Source organism: Patiria miniata, unplaced genomic scaffold (genome assembly GCF_015706575.1).
Source record: "Patiria miniata isolate m_02_andy unplaced genomic scaffold, ASM1570657v1 HiC_scaffold_7, whole genome shotgun sequence".
Lineage (NCBI taxonomy): Eukaryota > Metazoa > Echinodermata > Asteroidea > Valvatida > Asterinidae > Patiria > Patiria miniata.
The window spans coordinates 18150107-18166495 of record NW_024037074.1 but is presented as its reverse complement, the minus strand read 5'-3'; the positions used below and the strand labels follow the sequence as shown (position 1 = coordinate 18166495).

Genomic DNA, 16389 nt, shown 5'->3' with positions numbered 1-16389 from the left:
CGAGAACAAAATTAACACGCTTGTAGTCATTTACCGTTCAATTTCAAAGATTGGTCACCCTTTTTAGTCACCAGGTCATCAAATCAAATTCAACTAGACTGTTGCGGAATGGCAGAATTCAGAGATCAAATTCATCTTTTCTCAATCAATTTAACTTTAAATTAACAGCAATTTGACTTTTTTTTTTTTAAATTTGCCTTGCCCATTGTCATAATGATGTAATTTTCCGTTACATGTATAATAAATAAGACCATAATGCGAGCCGCTTCATTTATAATCGAGCAACTCTGGGGGAAATGCACAAAAGGACGCGCAACTATTAATTGCCTGCTTCCACTGATGCGTTAAGCCAACAAAAAAAAAAACTCCTAAGCGGCTACCACTATATAGTCAAGTGTTCAATTTACCGTTACTGAGCGGATAAAAGCACTGGTATCGGCATGACGCTCCCTGTTAGCCTTCAAGCCTTCTGGAGTTTGTTTTTAAAATTCATGTAAAACACCAAATTTCAAGGTGGTCGACATCTATGACAAAATATCACTTTTCTCGAGCCCGAAGTCATAAGGAGCCCGGGGTGGTCGCCCAATGTGTGGTTTTTAGGTAGTTGAATGTTACTTTGGACTGTAATATAGGTATTCCCGGCCAATTTAGCAAAAATAGCATTCGAAATAATCTTGATAGTGGCCAATTTGAAGCGAAGTAGCGCCCTTCTGACATTCCCGTGGTTCGTATTAGATTTCAGGCGTTCGAATTCGTTATAAGACCTGACATTTTCATGTTTATCACATCCTAAATTGAAGTTTTGTCATTTGGTTTAAGTGATCATTCAATAATTATCGGCGTGTTTTTCCGTCTGCCAGATCTGAGATACGTTGCTACAATTGACATGGCAGTTGATCTGTTTAGCTGTTGAAGCTTTGAAACCTCAGGCAATGGTAGACCTTGATGAATAATGTTTAAAAATGTAAAACAAAACTTGAAAACCGAAAAAAAATATGGTTTTACACGTCGAGTGCTACTTTGTGGTGTCGGTGACGATTTGTTTTCAACTTAGTGTTAAACTTGTAGAATAATAAGAGATTAAAATTCGATACTTTCGAAAACTGAAATCGAAATCCATGACGTATAGTCATTCATGTTTGAATGTTGTATACATTCCCGACTGGAAGTCTTTGAGCCCCATGTTTCGCTCGTCGTACGGGGCGCTGGTGATGACTTATCTCTTGCACAATATTGTGAAGAAAACGCCTAGCAATCTGGATGCTTCAAAATCATACAGCTGTATAATACAGCTCTATGATCCAAAAAACATCTTCATCTTTTAACGTGGTGCTTTTCCTTTCATCATGAATTAAAAAAACAACATGTACATGTACGATCCAATAAATATGTTGCTTTGAGTTGAGTAAAATGTGGGTATACTTAGCACGTAATAAGTTGACTTTTTACGGCGTTCGTAACACTAAGAAACAAAATTGCCTGAATCCTCTCCGAGTGGTATTTTCCTGAGAAATTTCCAAAATTCCCTGAAAATATTTTTACTTTTAGGCCAAAAAAAAAATATAAGTCAGTCTCTGGTCAGCGCGTGCGTCGATTTTAATCATGCGCGTCGATCTTTTTTTTTCCAAAATGTTCCGCGGTAGCTCCAACAGCGCCCTCTATTTCCGCACCTCCTCAATTTTTTTAACCAAAGAGCACCAAGGAATGGGAAATATGCACCAAGGCAAATGATCGAGAGCACCAAGAAAAATTATGGAGGACATCAATGTACATGAGGACACCGAAAAAGCAAAATAGTACCCCACCTTGTCTGTACAATCCAAGCTTGAAGAAAAAAAATAGCAAAAAAAAAAAAAAAACCGCGTGGCCGCGTCAATTCCGGAACTTTGGTCTGACCAGAGACCGAATATTTTTTTTTGTGGCCTTATCAAGGTTGCTGAAAAGTCAAGGTGGCTGCAGATAACATTCACCCTGCATACAAAATAACCACTCCCAATCGTTCTACATGTTCCATCACGCAACTGTAAAATTAATGACAACCACTTTCCTCACTAAGCTTGGCCGCCGACGTGCCGACGCGCCGACGCCATCGAAAAGCAGCAAGATCGACCACGTTGACGGAGTATTTCGTTGTTTTTCTCTAATATTTTCTGTCTTTCTGAAACTATTGCATGGAAATATGCCGACTTGAAAGCAGTCACGTACTCACTGACCTAAAAATGATGTAGCATAATTATTTGAAGGCATTTGAATGAAAAATTGAGAAAATATTCCAAAAATACGTTTTTTTATCAAAAATGTGCAAACGATTAAAAAAGCAGTCTTTTTTATCTAAATGCAATCTAATGATGGGATATCGTAAATTACTATCCCACCAGCATTCCTGCCAAATTGTCGAATGTCGGATATGGCCTAATATAGCGATGCTGACTTTCTGATACTAGCCGGATTGAAGGCCCGGTCGTGAGAGAGCCCTAAATTAACTGGACTGGCTGCTATACGCTTAATATTATGTGGTGGTCTACCCTACTCTTATTCTAGGGTTGGGGTCCGTCCACATACTTAAACAGGGATGAAGCTGGAGTCCGACATCAATCAGTCACTTCTCATTGTTTATTATGTTGGTAGGTCATATAGAAAACCAAAGACAAACCCTGAAACGAAAAATAAGTAGTACCTTTTTACTACATAAATATACACAAAGCTTGATAATCATATCTGGGTTCTAGACACACTTTTAGTTCAATAATCGTCTTCAGAAATAATAAAAAAATATAAACGAAAACCTTACCCCAGGGTCAGTTAAACCTAAATGCTCATTGATGTCTCATGTACATGGAGTGGTGACTGTACCTTCTGCATTGTGAAAAACAACTACACATGGTTACACACAAGTACATGTACGCAGAAAGCTTTATTTTGTACATCACGTGTCTGCAAAGTTTACACTAATACAATGATCAAAGGAAGCTGTAAGATTGTCTGATATGGATCTATATAATCCTTGCTCACTCACTTCCTGGAACTTTGATCTCCAAAAATTCTACTATTCCGTCCCATTTCATGATGCATGGTTGTCACTCCCGAGTCCCGGACATTGGCGTATTCTCATGCATGTGTCCGAATTTCTCATCGTCCACTCTACGAAAAATTATTCCTCATTGAGGGAAAGTCCCTCCGCGGGCAATAGTGGTGTCATAGGGGGAAATCCCTCAAGACAAACACACCATACACAACGGCCTATCATATCGGGACTCCCACAATAATACATGTTTGTTTAAATGTTGACCAATCCTAGGCACAGGACTGTTAATTTCTCAAATGCCGGTCAGACAAATACAATTCTTATTTTCACCGCACATAACTCGAAACCCAAAATGCCGAACAACTGCTTCGGGCGCTTCAGGCATTGTCAATCAGTCCAGTTGCTTTGATGTGACTTGATTTGATTATTTCCAAAATTCACAATTATAATAATTCAAATTAACGGCATATATACAGCAATCAGATAATGAACGGTGGAGGCTGGCAGAGAGCCGAAGCTTGTACATGGCCAGGCCCCTGTGCATAAACAATTAGCCTAAGTTTAAATAAAACAGAACAAATTAAGTTTTAATAAAATAGTCATAACACTGAAATTGTTAGTAATTACCGATAATGGGTCACTTGGGAGACATTCCCATAGACTTGTGCAAAATTCGTTTTCCGACTTTAATGTCACCCAACCCCAATTTTACCTTCTCCTTCCTTCGTGAATTTCGGTTTAAGGACCACGAGCAATCGATCTAGCCTATTTGCGACAAAGTGTTGCCTCTTAATACTAACTAGGAGCTGTGACATGAGGGAGACATTGAAATGTTGCCTAATGTCCGGTGTCTCCCTAAGGTATAATTTATGGTAACAAAATGTCTCAATAAGGTACCATTAACAGGTGTATAGTGCCCAGCATTTTTTTTTTACTCGGCGATTTTACTATAGTATTCGTTCGCTAAGCTTAGTATTTCTAACAGTATATTATGGCCTACATACTACATTGTTTTGTTCTAAAATGAAAATAACTGGGAACATACCCACGGAACGCCAAAGCTGCCGTTCGAAAAATTTCTCATTGCATTCGGCAAATTCATCATTCCGTTCAGAAGATTGGAAATTTCGTTCGCCAGATTTATCATTTCGTTCGGCAAATTTATCATTTTGTTCGGCAGATTTATCATTCCGTTCGGCAAATTCATCATTCCATTTGCCAAGTTCCATTTGGGCAAAATCACAATTTGGCTCATTAATCAATTAATTTATTTGGCAAGTTCTTCGTTCCGTTACTTTGTAGGGATGGAATGAAGGCTATGCCGAATAAAATGATGTATTCGCTGAATGGAATGATGATTTTGCCGAATAGAATAATAAGTCACCCTGGCGAAGAAAGTGATATAATGAATCATTGAAGACGGCATTGACGTTCCATTCGGACCAGCTATGCCCTTGCATCGGGCGCGGGGTCCGAGCAAAGACTCATGAGAATTAAATCTTTGGGTAATTCATGAAGAGCCTGATCCAGTCGTCCGTGCACCTGTCGATGTAACCGACTAATGACTGGACGACTTTGTGGATGCACACGGGCATATCGTCTTCTTGACCCACGACGAGCTGACACATCCACACCACGGTACGGAAGCTACCAGAGCAACTGATGCTATCGGGAGTTGTAGTTGACATCGGCTGAATCGGCCTGCATGAGTATTACAAAGATTGAGATTTGTTAATTTAAAAAAAAAAAAAACATCAGTTAATCTTTCGGTTCTCAATCCGACAAGAAACGGAGGGAATGGAGGGATAGTCAATTGTGCTAATTTTCAAAAATGTGATAATTTTCAAAAACCACAAGGCTGTAAAATAATAACCATCGAAATGTACATGAATAAAAAAAAAGAGCGAGCTTTTAAAATATGTGTGGGTTTGGTTAACAAAAATACACAAACTTTAAATGGAGAATTTTGTTTTAAAGGATCGTATAAGATTTTTATTAATTTTGAAAAAAAAATCACTGTTAATGAGACAAACTAATTGATTGCTGTACCAGTAGCTTTATACCAGCACGCGTTTACAATAGACATTTTATCATGCTGCAACCATTTCAGTCATGCTCCCTGTATCCAATAACAGTACTGAATGATAATGTTTTTGTGCAAAAAGGAACCAGACTATTTTCCATTCCAGCCTCGCTTCGGTTACGTTGATTTGAAAAAAGTCAAAAATTGCCGCAACATGATCTATAGAGCTTTTGCATCGCAGCCATCGTTGAGGCGTGTGCTTTTGATGCACAGGGATATGCATTGGTAGAACTCTTGTGCATTCCTTGTTACTGAAATAAGATATTAACAAAAGCATCTCAAGCATGGCATCTCAATGCAAAGGGTCTATGTGACGATGCTGCAGTATACAGAACACTGCGCCTGCGCAAAGGCTACGACGCCTCACGTTTTTAATTTTGCCAGAAAACGTCAACACGATTGTCACTAGATGGCGCCCTGACACAAGGGAGGGTTTTATTGATTGCAGAAAAGACTGGCGATTTTGTATTCATAATCCAATAATTGTTTTATTAATACCAACACCATGAACTTACTGAAGATTTCCTTGGATGACCATTTCGATCGGGTAGTGATCACTGACATCTTCCGTCTGTGGAATAATGATATTTTATTCAGTCAATTTAGCTTCAATGAAAAAACTGTTATTTTATAACGTAATAACTTTTTTATCCGTATAATTCCACGGTGAACATTATTATGTGCATTTTTTTTTATGGAATCGTAATCCCCTTTGTTACAACTGATAATGTAGTGACCAACTGATAATGTATCACCAACCCATAATGTCACACAAATTGACCGATATTGCATCACTAACCGATAATGTAACAGAAATTGACTGATAGTGTAGTAAATGTTACTACACTATCGGTCAATATTTGTTGCATTATCGATTAACACCGATAATGTAACAACAATTGACTGATAGTGTAGTACATTTTTACTACACTTTCGGTCAATTTCTGTTACATTATCGGTTAGTGATACAGTATCGGTCAATTTGTGTGACATTATCGGTTGGTGATACATTATCCGTTGGTTACTACATTATCAGTTGTAAAACCCTTAGTTTCCAGGAAGCTGCCATTAAGCACAGGAAATAACTTCTAGGCCAACTCGGGTTACCGGTCAACATTTAGTGTTAAGTTTGCTTTGCTTGCGACTTGTTCTGTGCTTATTATTTGTGTTAACTTAGCAAATAGATAACCCAAAATGGCTCGAGTGCTTCCATGCTCTCCGAGTACGAGAAAGGTAAACATTCAAACTTCCAACTGCACAATTTTACAAAATGCTTGTTCTGCTCAGAAACTAATTGAAGTTGTCAGAGGAAGAACAATAACGTCTCCGAGTTTACTCACCGTTTCTATGTCCAGGCCATAATGCTTGTCGAAGTAAAACGTTCCGGTTCTGTCCGGATGAATGTTGTCAGACAATTCATCCCCAGCGATCACAAACCTTCACAAATAAAACTAAAATATTACAAAACATGCCAGGGGACGAGTTTAAATAAACAAAACAATCCTTCAGGCGATTTGTTTTGGGTTAACAGTTTTTGACTAACTACAGAAATGTCATTTTTAAGCTTGAAAATCGGCTTTTCCTCTGAAAGGTTATGACGGTACCGTTGGACTTTGAAACCGTGGCTTTAGATGCACGATTAGCAATTCTAATGTTATCATACGTAATAACTTGGCAACCTCACTTTCGATTCCACATGGTGGTTTCGACAATGTTTCCAATTATGCAAATTTCGTCGACAGATTTGAGGAAATGATACATTTTCTTAAATCTCAAGCCATGATTAAAAATAATGAAACTACGAAAACCTATCTAGGTTTTGTCGTTAGAACTCGGAGAGAAACTCGGACTCGAGTTCATTTGCTAATTGAGTGAAGGGATTGAAAATACAAAAGTGGATTTTTAATACCGATCATAAGCGCAGTCAGATTTAGCCACGGTGGTATCCTGATCATCTGAGATAATCCAGCTGAACCTCTGATCCGTTCGCAAGGCGGATTTGTACAGAGATGTCTTGGAGACATATCCACAGTCTGCGTTGAAATCTCCAGCAATGATGGCATTCTACGCCGTTTAAAGATAAAATATTCACGATTACACAAAATAAAATCAAGTAGGTTAAATAGTTGTTTTCTCGGTACTTTACTCGTATCATTCCGCTCCATTGGAAAGATACTTTAATTTCGTTCCAGGAAAGGCGGAGCACACTATTTCGGAACAGCATCATCGTCAGGTTAACCCCTTGTTAAGATGTTTATTCTACGTCAAGTTTTTGCTTGTTCTCGTCGTTATAGAGGATACCTAAAGTATCAATCTCCAATGTTCTTCTTCACTTCCAATTTATTTTTTTAAAGATAGGTCGGAATTCTTTGGAACGACAATATAGGCCTTTTTGTCCGAAATGGTGGATTACTTTTTTAATATTAAAACATGTACGTGTACCTTGTTGCCGGATCTTGCTACGAAGTCTTCATACACGTGGACAAGGTGGTTGATTTCTTCCACTGCCTCGCTCGGCTTGATATGAATGCCGATCATTGCAAAACGATCCACAGCTGTAAAAAAAAAAATACATTTTTGATTCTAGAAATGGTTCACTTGCAGTGAAGATGTTTGTACATGTTTTTCGTTTTCTGATGCATTGCTAGTGATAACCGGTACACCCCCATTAGTCTAACCCCCATAACCGCATACCTTACTTCTTCAATGAGGAGACATTTCCCAACAACAAGCGCAACATACAATTTGTTTTGATAGCAGTGCAGATTCTTCATTAAATTTGTCCACGAATTTGATAAACTTGTGTTACAAGTTACATTTGAAAAACAATTGAACCCACCTACAGATAAAAATTGTTCTAAAAAAATTGTTATAAAATTTGCACATTAAAGGATGAAATGTATGGTCCCCCCCCAAAAAAAATGTGACTTCAGGTTTATTTCTGTACTGGAAACCCATGAGCTAAAGAATGAGTCCCATGAAACAAGAGCATAATGGTCAGTTGTCCAGAAGTTGTGTTTAGATAAGGAATTTACCCTTTCAAGGGCGGATCCAGAACACAATCTTTCGGGGGCCAAAACAAGTTGGTTTCCCGAAAAAAACCTTACCGCGTGGGGTTCGGGGCCCGTTCAAGGGCCCCGAAAGTTGTTTGGATTCTAGATGCTCTGTGGTGCGTTTTGCAGCAATTTCTGACCACTTTAACCATTTTTTGTGAGGAAAAGATGGTGGTGTACGCAGTGCCTGCATTGATGACGACGTCACTTAAAATAAACATGAGTTTGGGTTTTTTTTGGGGGGGGGGCATAGCCCCGTTGCCCCCCCCCCCCCGGATCCGCCCTTGTACCCTTAAGGGTTTTTATTGAACGGTTTCCCAACATTACCAAGTACAACCAAACTATATGATGTCACAATGTCCTAACCTGTGGTAGGCGACTCGAAGTAAACAACGAAGGGCTCCCGCTCAAATCGGTCGTGAGTGTCGTCCTCGTAAACGTAACTCCACAGCACGGTTAACCGACTCGGCCTGAGTGGAATTAAAACGGGAATAAAATATTGCAACAATGGTCAGTGCAGAATGAAGGATGATAGGACGGACAGAGGGCTTTTACTTTTGAAACTTATTTTGCAATACATGTACACGGGAACGTAGGCCCTCCGGAATTGTGTTTACTTTTGTTGACAAGATTGTTACAATGAAAATTTAGAGTTTCTACCGTGAACGACGCCATCTTGGAGCAAGTTCGATCAAGGACCACTGGTCGATTTCTGCGTGACTTGTGACGTAACTTACGCCTGCGCACTATTAATAACGATGGTCAAACGATGTTCAAAACGTCATCACGAAACTTCGTGGTCGTGGCTCCCCCTACAGCTGTGTACTGATGTGCGCAGCCATTGTCACCAGCGACATAACCAACATCATAAGGCTGGTCTCAACAAATAATCGCTTATACATGTACCAGTCCAACTGTCGTTGACCATCCAGCATTCGATCAGTGAGTCGAACTATGGTTATAAACTATACTTCCCGATCGAACTTGCTTTAGAATTTCTACAGAGAGTTGTAAAATGAGCAGCGCCACCTATAGTTAGATTGGGTCCACCTCCAACCAACTCCCCGTCATTTTGTTGAGATATCGCCGCCGACAACATCGATTAAATTTTCTTGGTTTAAAAAATGTAATCTTCTTACTTGTAAAGGAACGCATACTGCTCCTTGCTGGATGTCCTCCCAAGGCGTTCGCTCACGATGACGTCATATTTATCTTCCAGATTTCTGCATACAGACGAAATTTCAAATAAAGTCTTTCTTTATTATAAGATGGAATTTTGCGTCGGGGTGATATAAATCAAATTAGGTTTTGCCCTTCACTGACAATTCATGCTGCAGGCAACGAGGCTGCTCTTTGCAGTAAGATGAACTATTTCTCTTCATTTGTCTTATTTATTATAAGACATTTTTTTCTGATTTGACTTCAGAATTGTTGCAGTAAAATATCCTGCCCAATGAAACAAGCAGCAGAATTTGTTGCGAGTCAGAAAGATGTCATTCATTATGTCGTGATGTTTCGAAAATCCTTCCGTCTTTTGAAAAAAACGTATTCCTACATATTATACTTACGCGTTCACAAGCTTCAGAAGCGTTGGAACGGCGGTCTGGGAACTATCTCGGATTTCTTGAATCAAAACCAGATCATATCGCCGCAAAATCTTCGGAAAATTAATTCCCAAAACGTAAACAACACAGTATAACGGTGAGTACATGTGTAAATATGATGGTAATAACATGAGTAACAAATGATGTAGTTTTTTGGTGATCGCCGACTTTAAGGTTATTATATATTTTTGTTGTCCTCTAACGAAATAAGTCACCTTCAAAACATTACATGCGCCGAGTCCGGAAAAGAATCGGGATTTTTGGAAGGGCAACAGTATGTTGAACTGTGGGCTATAATTTTACACTGTGTGGTATTAGATTGAACGAGATGTTCATATAACAACTCGGTCTATGCAGTAAATGCGTGAGTGTGTTCAGTCGACTCTCGTTACTACGAGGTCCTTGGGACTTATGACATTACCTCGTATTATCCGACACCTCGTCTTAAGCGACGAGCATTTTTCGCGCACTCGCCGACATGCACCATGGATCATTTATGTACATCTACTTACTTTGACAAGTGTTTCAACCACATCCGGTTTGCCGACTTTTGAAAGCCCAAACACCTGTATGTTGAAGGCGCCAATAACAAGCGAGCCATCGTACGAAGAGCCAGGAAACTCAAACGCTTGAGACGATGAGGGCGCCGTTACAACCAGGAGGGAGCAGGCGATGACGATAGCGCACACAGATGCCATGATCCCTGAATTTGGTGGCATTCAACACCTATGGTCAACCAATAAAAGCCAATTACAAAAACAAGTCATCAAGAATAGGGAAAACCCTTAACATATATTCACTTAAGTTGCTAAACTCCCATAATAAAAGGGTACTGAACGAATAAAAGAGGTGTCATGTTGAGAACTCCGTACTTCTGCCATCCCAGGGTTGCAAATTCAAAGAGGTCCCTTTGAAGTTTCTAAGCTCTGGCAGGGATCATTTTGATTGATTTCATGCAAGACTTTTATGCAAGACTTCTTGCAACAACGACCAGAGCTTATTCTGCACTCGCACTTGTTTCGTTAATATTTATAACGATCTAAAATATATTAGAGAGAAATGGGAAGGAGAATGCTCTATCATTAGGCCTACTGGACAAAATCAGACATACCTTCACAACACAAAAACACAAAGGTCAAAGATTATCACAGAGAAGAGCAAGGAAATGAAATGGAGATGGGCAGGGCACTTGGCAAGAAAACAATGGGCCAAGAGACTCATAGAATGGCAAACAAGGACAGGCAGAAGAAGGGGTAGACAAAACTGGAGATGGAGAGATGAAATCACCACATACATGAACACGGCAACATGGAGTAGAATGACAAGTGACACAAGTGGATGGAACCTGCTCGAGGGGGGGGGGGGGGGCTACATCCAACAATGGATGACCACAGCCTGATGATGGTGAGGAAAATATATTTCAAAAGGGAGATTCCTTTGAAAGGATTACTCCAAATTTCTCTTCACGCCTGAAATGACAAATTCCCCCCCCCCCCCCCCGTTTACGAGGAAGACCCATGGTAAACTACTTTAGTAGAGCTATGAATCTTTGCTATATACAGTAGACCAAAATACCAACTGACTATAGTGGAACGGAAAATGGCAAGTTGCAATAATGTGATCCGATAGTATGACGTCAAATGCTGCGTGACCATCCGGTTTCCCCGCGATCGGCCACGATTGCAGTAGCAAGCGTTTGGTTAGCAACATCGTGCCGTTGTAAACTAGAAGCTTATTTTCACGTAAAATAAATGCACAGTTGGTTTTGGCTCCACGTTTTCTCAGTTGTTGCCATCCATCGGCGACTTTGAAGGCTTGCCCGCTACCTATACTGCGCGCGGCGCTATACGATCTTCGCCTACTACAATGGCGTCGTTGACTTTCCAGTACCGGTCAGTGACATATATAGACCATGTGAAATTTGTTTACAACAGTGAATGTTGTGGTCACGTGATGCCAACTTACAGCAAATTGTTCTCTTCTGCACTGCATGTCTCTTTAAGTATGAATGGTTTAAAAAGTGTGTACATAATACAGTTTAATGTGGACCAAACACGGAAACGATGCCTGGTCGGCATGACGTCAAAGGGCACTTGGTCCATGTCAAGGGGCACATGGTTAATAAATCACACAAAACTTATATTACTTCTTAGTTCAGAAACACTTCGTGATACAAACAAACCTCCGTGTACAACGTACGGTTGCTACTAGTCATCGGTTTAACAGTTTCTTATAAAAGGTATATAATACGCATACGAATGATCCCCCATTCATTCTGGTAAAAAGTAGTGGAGGTCTAGTCAACAGTCTTTTTGTATCAGATATCCTATCTGAGGGTCGAGGCTAGGTCTTTGTTCCTCCGTGGCGCCGCAAGAGCTATTGTGTGACCTGACACATTTCTGGGTCAAAATGATGAAAGGGCCTTATTCTTGATCGAACGAGGGCGGTGTGACGGACGCCATTTGGGGGATATAAGCAAGCTCGAATCGGAAGTTATTGACGACGTAAGGTAGCACACTGCTATAGGGGCCTAGCTCATTTTGACCCAAGAGAGTGTCAGTTCAAACCTGACCCGGATTACGGTTCGACTCTGCCACCCGAGACATTTTAGAGTGCAGTAGACACTTTGTACTTTCATTGTTGCTATCAACAAAAACTGTCCACGTGAGGGAGCTCCATGCAAGAATTGTTCATGTGTAGGCCTATGTACATTTAGGTCCTAATAAATAATTTCAAAAATCTTCTCGGACACGAACTTCCACGTTCCCTTTCAAGTTGACCCACAAAATGTATGTCTAAAATACTAGCTACGTCCATATGCAGAGTCACACAGCGATACATCACTTTGCTAAATTTCCTGAAAGTTCTTTTTCTGGACTACTTTTTTTTTCACTTGATCTTCGCCAAAATCAAAACTGAAAACAAATGCAGTTTCATTCAATCAGCCATTTTTCCTGAAAATTGTCCAAGCATGACAACCGTAAAATGTCCGAAACTGTGTTGTCCAGCTCGACTATTTTCAAAACATGTTTTTTTTTTAAAAGAACCAGCAATGTGATAAGGTTTATGCATGATTACTTTAGGAAATATCACGGTTCGGCACATGGGCCTATACGCTAATTTTTTAGACTCGAATTATGATTACAGAACCAATATGAAAGTGGTACACACACAAAAAAAACCAACCCTGCCAAACACTTCGGAATTCGCTGGTACTACGAATATAACTGCACGATAGATCGGGCGGAGTGAATTCAGGTGATGAAAACATTTATTCATTTCCACACCAGTTTTTTTTCGGTTGCTATGTGTTACCATTCAGCACTCCAGACTCAAGAACCATTGAGTTTCAAGAACATAGGTATGGGAGCTAGATAAAGCCAATGTAAAAAAAATCCCGGATCGCACCCACCTGTATACACGATTCGCTCTCTTTTCACACTTCCGCCATGGGCATGCAGTGCCTCGATCTGGCAACTTTACACAATGAATATAGCCGGTTCAGTGATTCCCGCGTCGGGGTTCAGATCACTGAACCGGCTATTTTTTTGAGTGAAGTTGCCAGGTCGAGGCTGTGCATGCCCTAGGGCGGAGCGTGAAAAGAGCAAATTGTACTTACTTCAACCATATACATGAAAATGGCTCCAAGGCATGGGACATGCTAGCCCCATAAATGTGGCCAATTTACTGGACTACCTCCGTAAATAAAGGCCACACTTCCATCATGTACAAAAACATGTCGAACTTTGTCAAATTTTGATTTTCACATTTAGGCTTAATTTGTAGTTGATTTTTGCTTTAGAAGCCATACTCACCCTCTTTATAGGCTAATCAGAAAGTGCTGCCTTTTTCAGATGTCTATTTTTCGTGAAATTTCCAGAAATGAAATTTCAAGAAAATTTGACATCTGTAAAAGGCAGCACTTTCTGATTAGCCTTTAAAGAGGGTGAGTATGCTTCTAAAGCAAAACTCAACTAGAGGTTCGCGTTTGTTGTTACAAACGCAGAGTGGTCGGGTAGACAACCATTTCATTAGACATTGTCCAATTAAGTTATGAATATGTTTATGTCAGAAAAAACGGACCAAGAACTTCAACATTTCCAGTTCCAATTATTTTTCACAAAAATAATGCGTCTTTTAAGGTATGATAAATTTCATTAAACAGTTTGAGTACAAGTTATTTCCGGTTTGATGGCGTCATCAGTCAAAACAGGGAAGGGAGGACACTTTTTTATCATTAAGTAAAAATAACGCATGGAAATATGGAAATTAAGTGTATGTAATAATAACAGCTAACTTCCAGTTTGATGACGTCACAGTATTTGGAAGCAAAAGGTCAATATTAAGTGTAACAGATGTCATTGGGGGGGCAAAAAACAAAGTCATGAGACAAGGATCAAATGATGACTTTAAAAATAAAATGGTCATTGTTGAATTCTCCCTACAGTAACTTCCAGTCTGATGACGTCATGATTATGAAACCTTGCAAATTCATTTGTGGTTGCTCACGGGATATATAGGGGCAATTATATCATAAAAAATTGATTAAGGGTTTTAACATTTTAAAAGATTAAACTGTTTTCCATGTGCCGCTGGAGGGCGCCCTTTCTTGGATGACGTCAAAATAATGTTTTTGTGATTGGCATTCCTCACTTAACACTTCAATAATGTATTTGTCTGTACGAAAATGCTTCCGTTTTAGAGTTAGATTCAGTTTCTATTGCACTTCCGGTAACACCGGAAGTAAAGGTCAAGCAGTTTTGTGCCCGGGAATAAGAAATGTTGCTCAAGGCACTGTCTACAACCTCACGAAAAAACGAACACGATACCCTATTTAGTTCAAGAGATATAGGTCAAAGTATTTTGTCAAATCGTGCAATCAAATCGCTTGTAATTTGATACCTGATGACGTTTTGATGACGTAACAACAGTAATAACATCTTCGTAACATGGTGCAGGTTCACAGTAGGTTTTATGATCATACCGTAAACCGTTTGGAAGAAATTGTGCTTTGTTTCGATTTCAGGCTAATGTCTTCATTTTGAATTCACCTAAATTTGACCTTCCGGTAGACCCGGAAGTAAAGGTCAAGCGAGTTCAACTACACAACAAAAAATGTTTATCAATTTATGGTTTATCTGATTACAAGGTTGGAACATACTTGATCATTTTGTTGAAGAGTTATAGATGAAAGAAGATCGTCATTTTTTCAACGAAAATCGCTTGTAATTTGCCACCCGATGACGTCATAGTGACGTCAGTGTAATATGCACCACCCAGAATGAGGGTCAATATATGTTCAAAGGTACAAGTTCATATCATATACCGTTTAGGAGAAAACCCGCGGAAACGTGCTATGCAGAAAAAAAAGAAAGAAAGAAATAAAGATTAATCGCAACAAATCCAAAGAGTGGTCGGGTTGTACCCGACCACTCAACTACAAACTAAGTCTAAATGTGAAAATAAAAATTTGACAAAGTTCGACATTTATTTGTACATGGTGGAAGTGTGGCCTTTATTTACGGAGGTAGTCCAGTAAATTGGCCACATTTATGGGGCTATAAGGGACATGCTACACTATGTCGTGGTGGTTTGAGTTAGGCATTTGGACAATACAGGGACCCTACTTCGCGTAATGGATACGTATGCGGATCGGGCAAAAAAATGCCTGAAACCACCTTTTTGTACTGATGTTTCAGGCACACAAAGGCCAATCTGCATTCTACAGCAAAATGTAAAGATGGAGTTGTGTGGGTTTTGTGAAATAACCACACAAAATGGTGATAAAATGATAGTTTTTCTTAGTCGCATACGTATCCCGTTCGCGTACCATTAATATATAGTGGTCCCTACAATGGGGTAGGAATAGATGCCCCTACTAACAATGACATGTATAATACCTGCCTCTTGCAAGAAGTACGAACAAGCTAGGTGAACTGCCAGCGATGAAACTGTGGAGATATATGTGCTCGACACAGTTTGCTCTTGACTGACTATAGCTACACTGAACTTACTAGTGGTTTCCTTTCACTGTGGTTCTCAGTATTATAGTCATTCATATGTTTTTTTTAGCTGTATGATGGTCGAATGCCCTCGCATCGTGCCGTAGTGAATAGTTGTACGGTTACAGCATAAGTAGACGGGATTATTCATGCTCCAGTCGCTAACTACATTATCAAGTAACAATCACAGAGCCTTTAATAAAGTCGATTGCCCCCCACGTATTTTGCGTAGGCCTCCCACCAAACAATTGTATCAAGTAACAATCACAGAGCCTTTAATAAAATCGATGGCACCCCACGTATTTTGCGTAGGCGTCCCGCCAAACAATACACGTTTAGGCAAAAAAAAAAGGCTCCGGTTTCTGGTATGCGCGCGCGTCGCCGTAGCCATGCGTGTCGGCAAAATGAAAAAGTTTTTTTTTCAATGAAAGATGATGTCTCAAAACCGCCAAACTCACTGGTTTGACTGGAATCCTGCTACTGCACAATTTTAACGTGTTTTTAGATGGGGTTATGATCGAGAGTAAGCTTTATGTGGCCTCTCTGGACTTTTTGCACTAAGTTTAGTCGGGCACCATTTGCAGTCATCAGCCGACATTTGAAGCAAAAAAGTCAGGTAAAA

The 16389-nt window shown here is 39.8% G+C and overlaps 1 protein-coding gene across 3 annotated transcripts; it reads right to left on the bottom strand.

The window, feature by feature from the left end:
• Positions 1 to 2594: 2594 nt before the first annotated feature.
• Positions 2595 to 15926, bottom strand: LOC119745671 (deoxyribonuclease-1-like). 3 transcript variants are annotated; one of them, XM_038222199.1, is made up of 10 exons: positions 15666 to 15926; positions 10278 to 10491; positions 9730 to 9818; positions 9301 to 9384; positions 8528 to 8631; positions 7551 to 7663; positions 7018 to 7172; positions 6449 to 6545; positions 5624 to 5679; positions 2595 to 4726 (listed from the first exon to the last, which is right to left on the bottom strand). In XM_038222199.1, the coding sequence occupies exons 2-10, from the start codon at positions 10482 to 10484 to the stop codon at positions 4519 to 4521; spliced, it is 1113 nt and encodes a 370-aa protein (XP_038078127.1). In that variant the 5' UTR covers positions 10485 to 10491; positions 15666 to 15926; the 3' UTR covers positions 2595 to 4518. The 3 variants fall into 3 exon arrangements, with proteins under 3 accessions (XP_038078127.1, XP_038078126.1, XP_038078128.1); XM_038222198.1 differs by having other exon boundaries at positions 15670 to 15925; XM_038222200.1 differs by lacking the exon at positions 15666 to 15926 and adding an exon at positions 13178 to 13199.
• Between the last annotated feature and the right edge of the window lie 463 nt (positions 15927 to 16389).

What these genes read in the sequence shown, in the direction of transcription:
- LOC119745671 (XM_038222199.1), bottom strand. Translation starts at nt 10,484, where the DNA reads ATGCCACCAAATTCAGGGATCATGGCATCTGTGTGCGCTATCGTCATC. An exon ending in TCTGACTGCGCTTATGATCG is followed by an intron (nt 6,546 to 7,017) that starts GTATTAAAAATC and finishes TTATTTGTGAAG; the next exon opens with GTTTGTGATCGCTGGGGATG. An exon ending in GTCATCCAAGGAAATCTTCA is followed by an intron (nt 4,727 to 5,623) that starts GTAAGTTCATGG and finishes ATACTCATGCAG; the next exon opens with GCCGATTCAGCCGATGTCAA.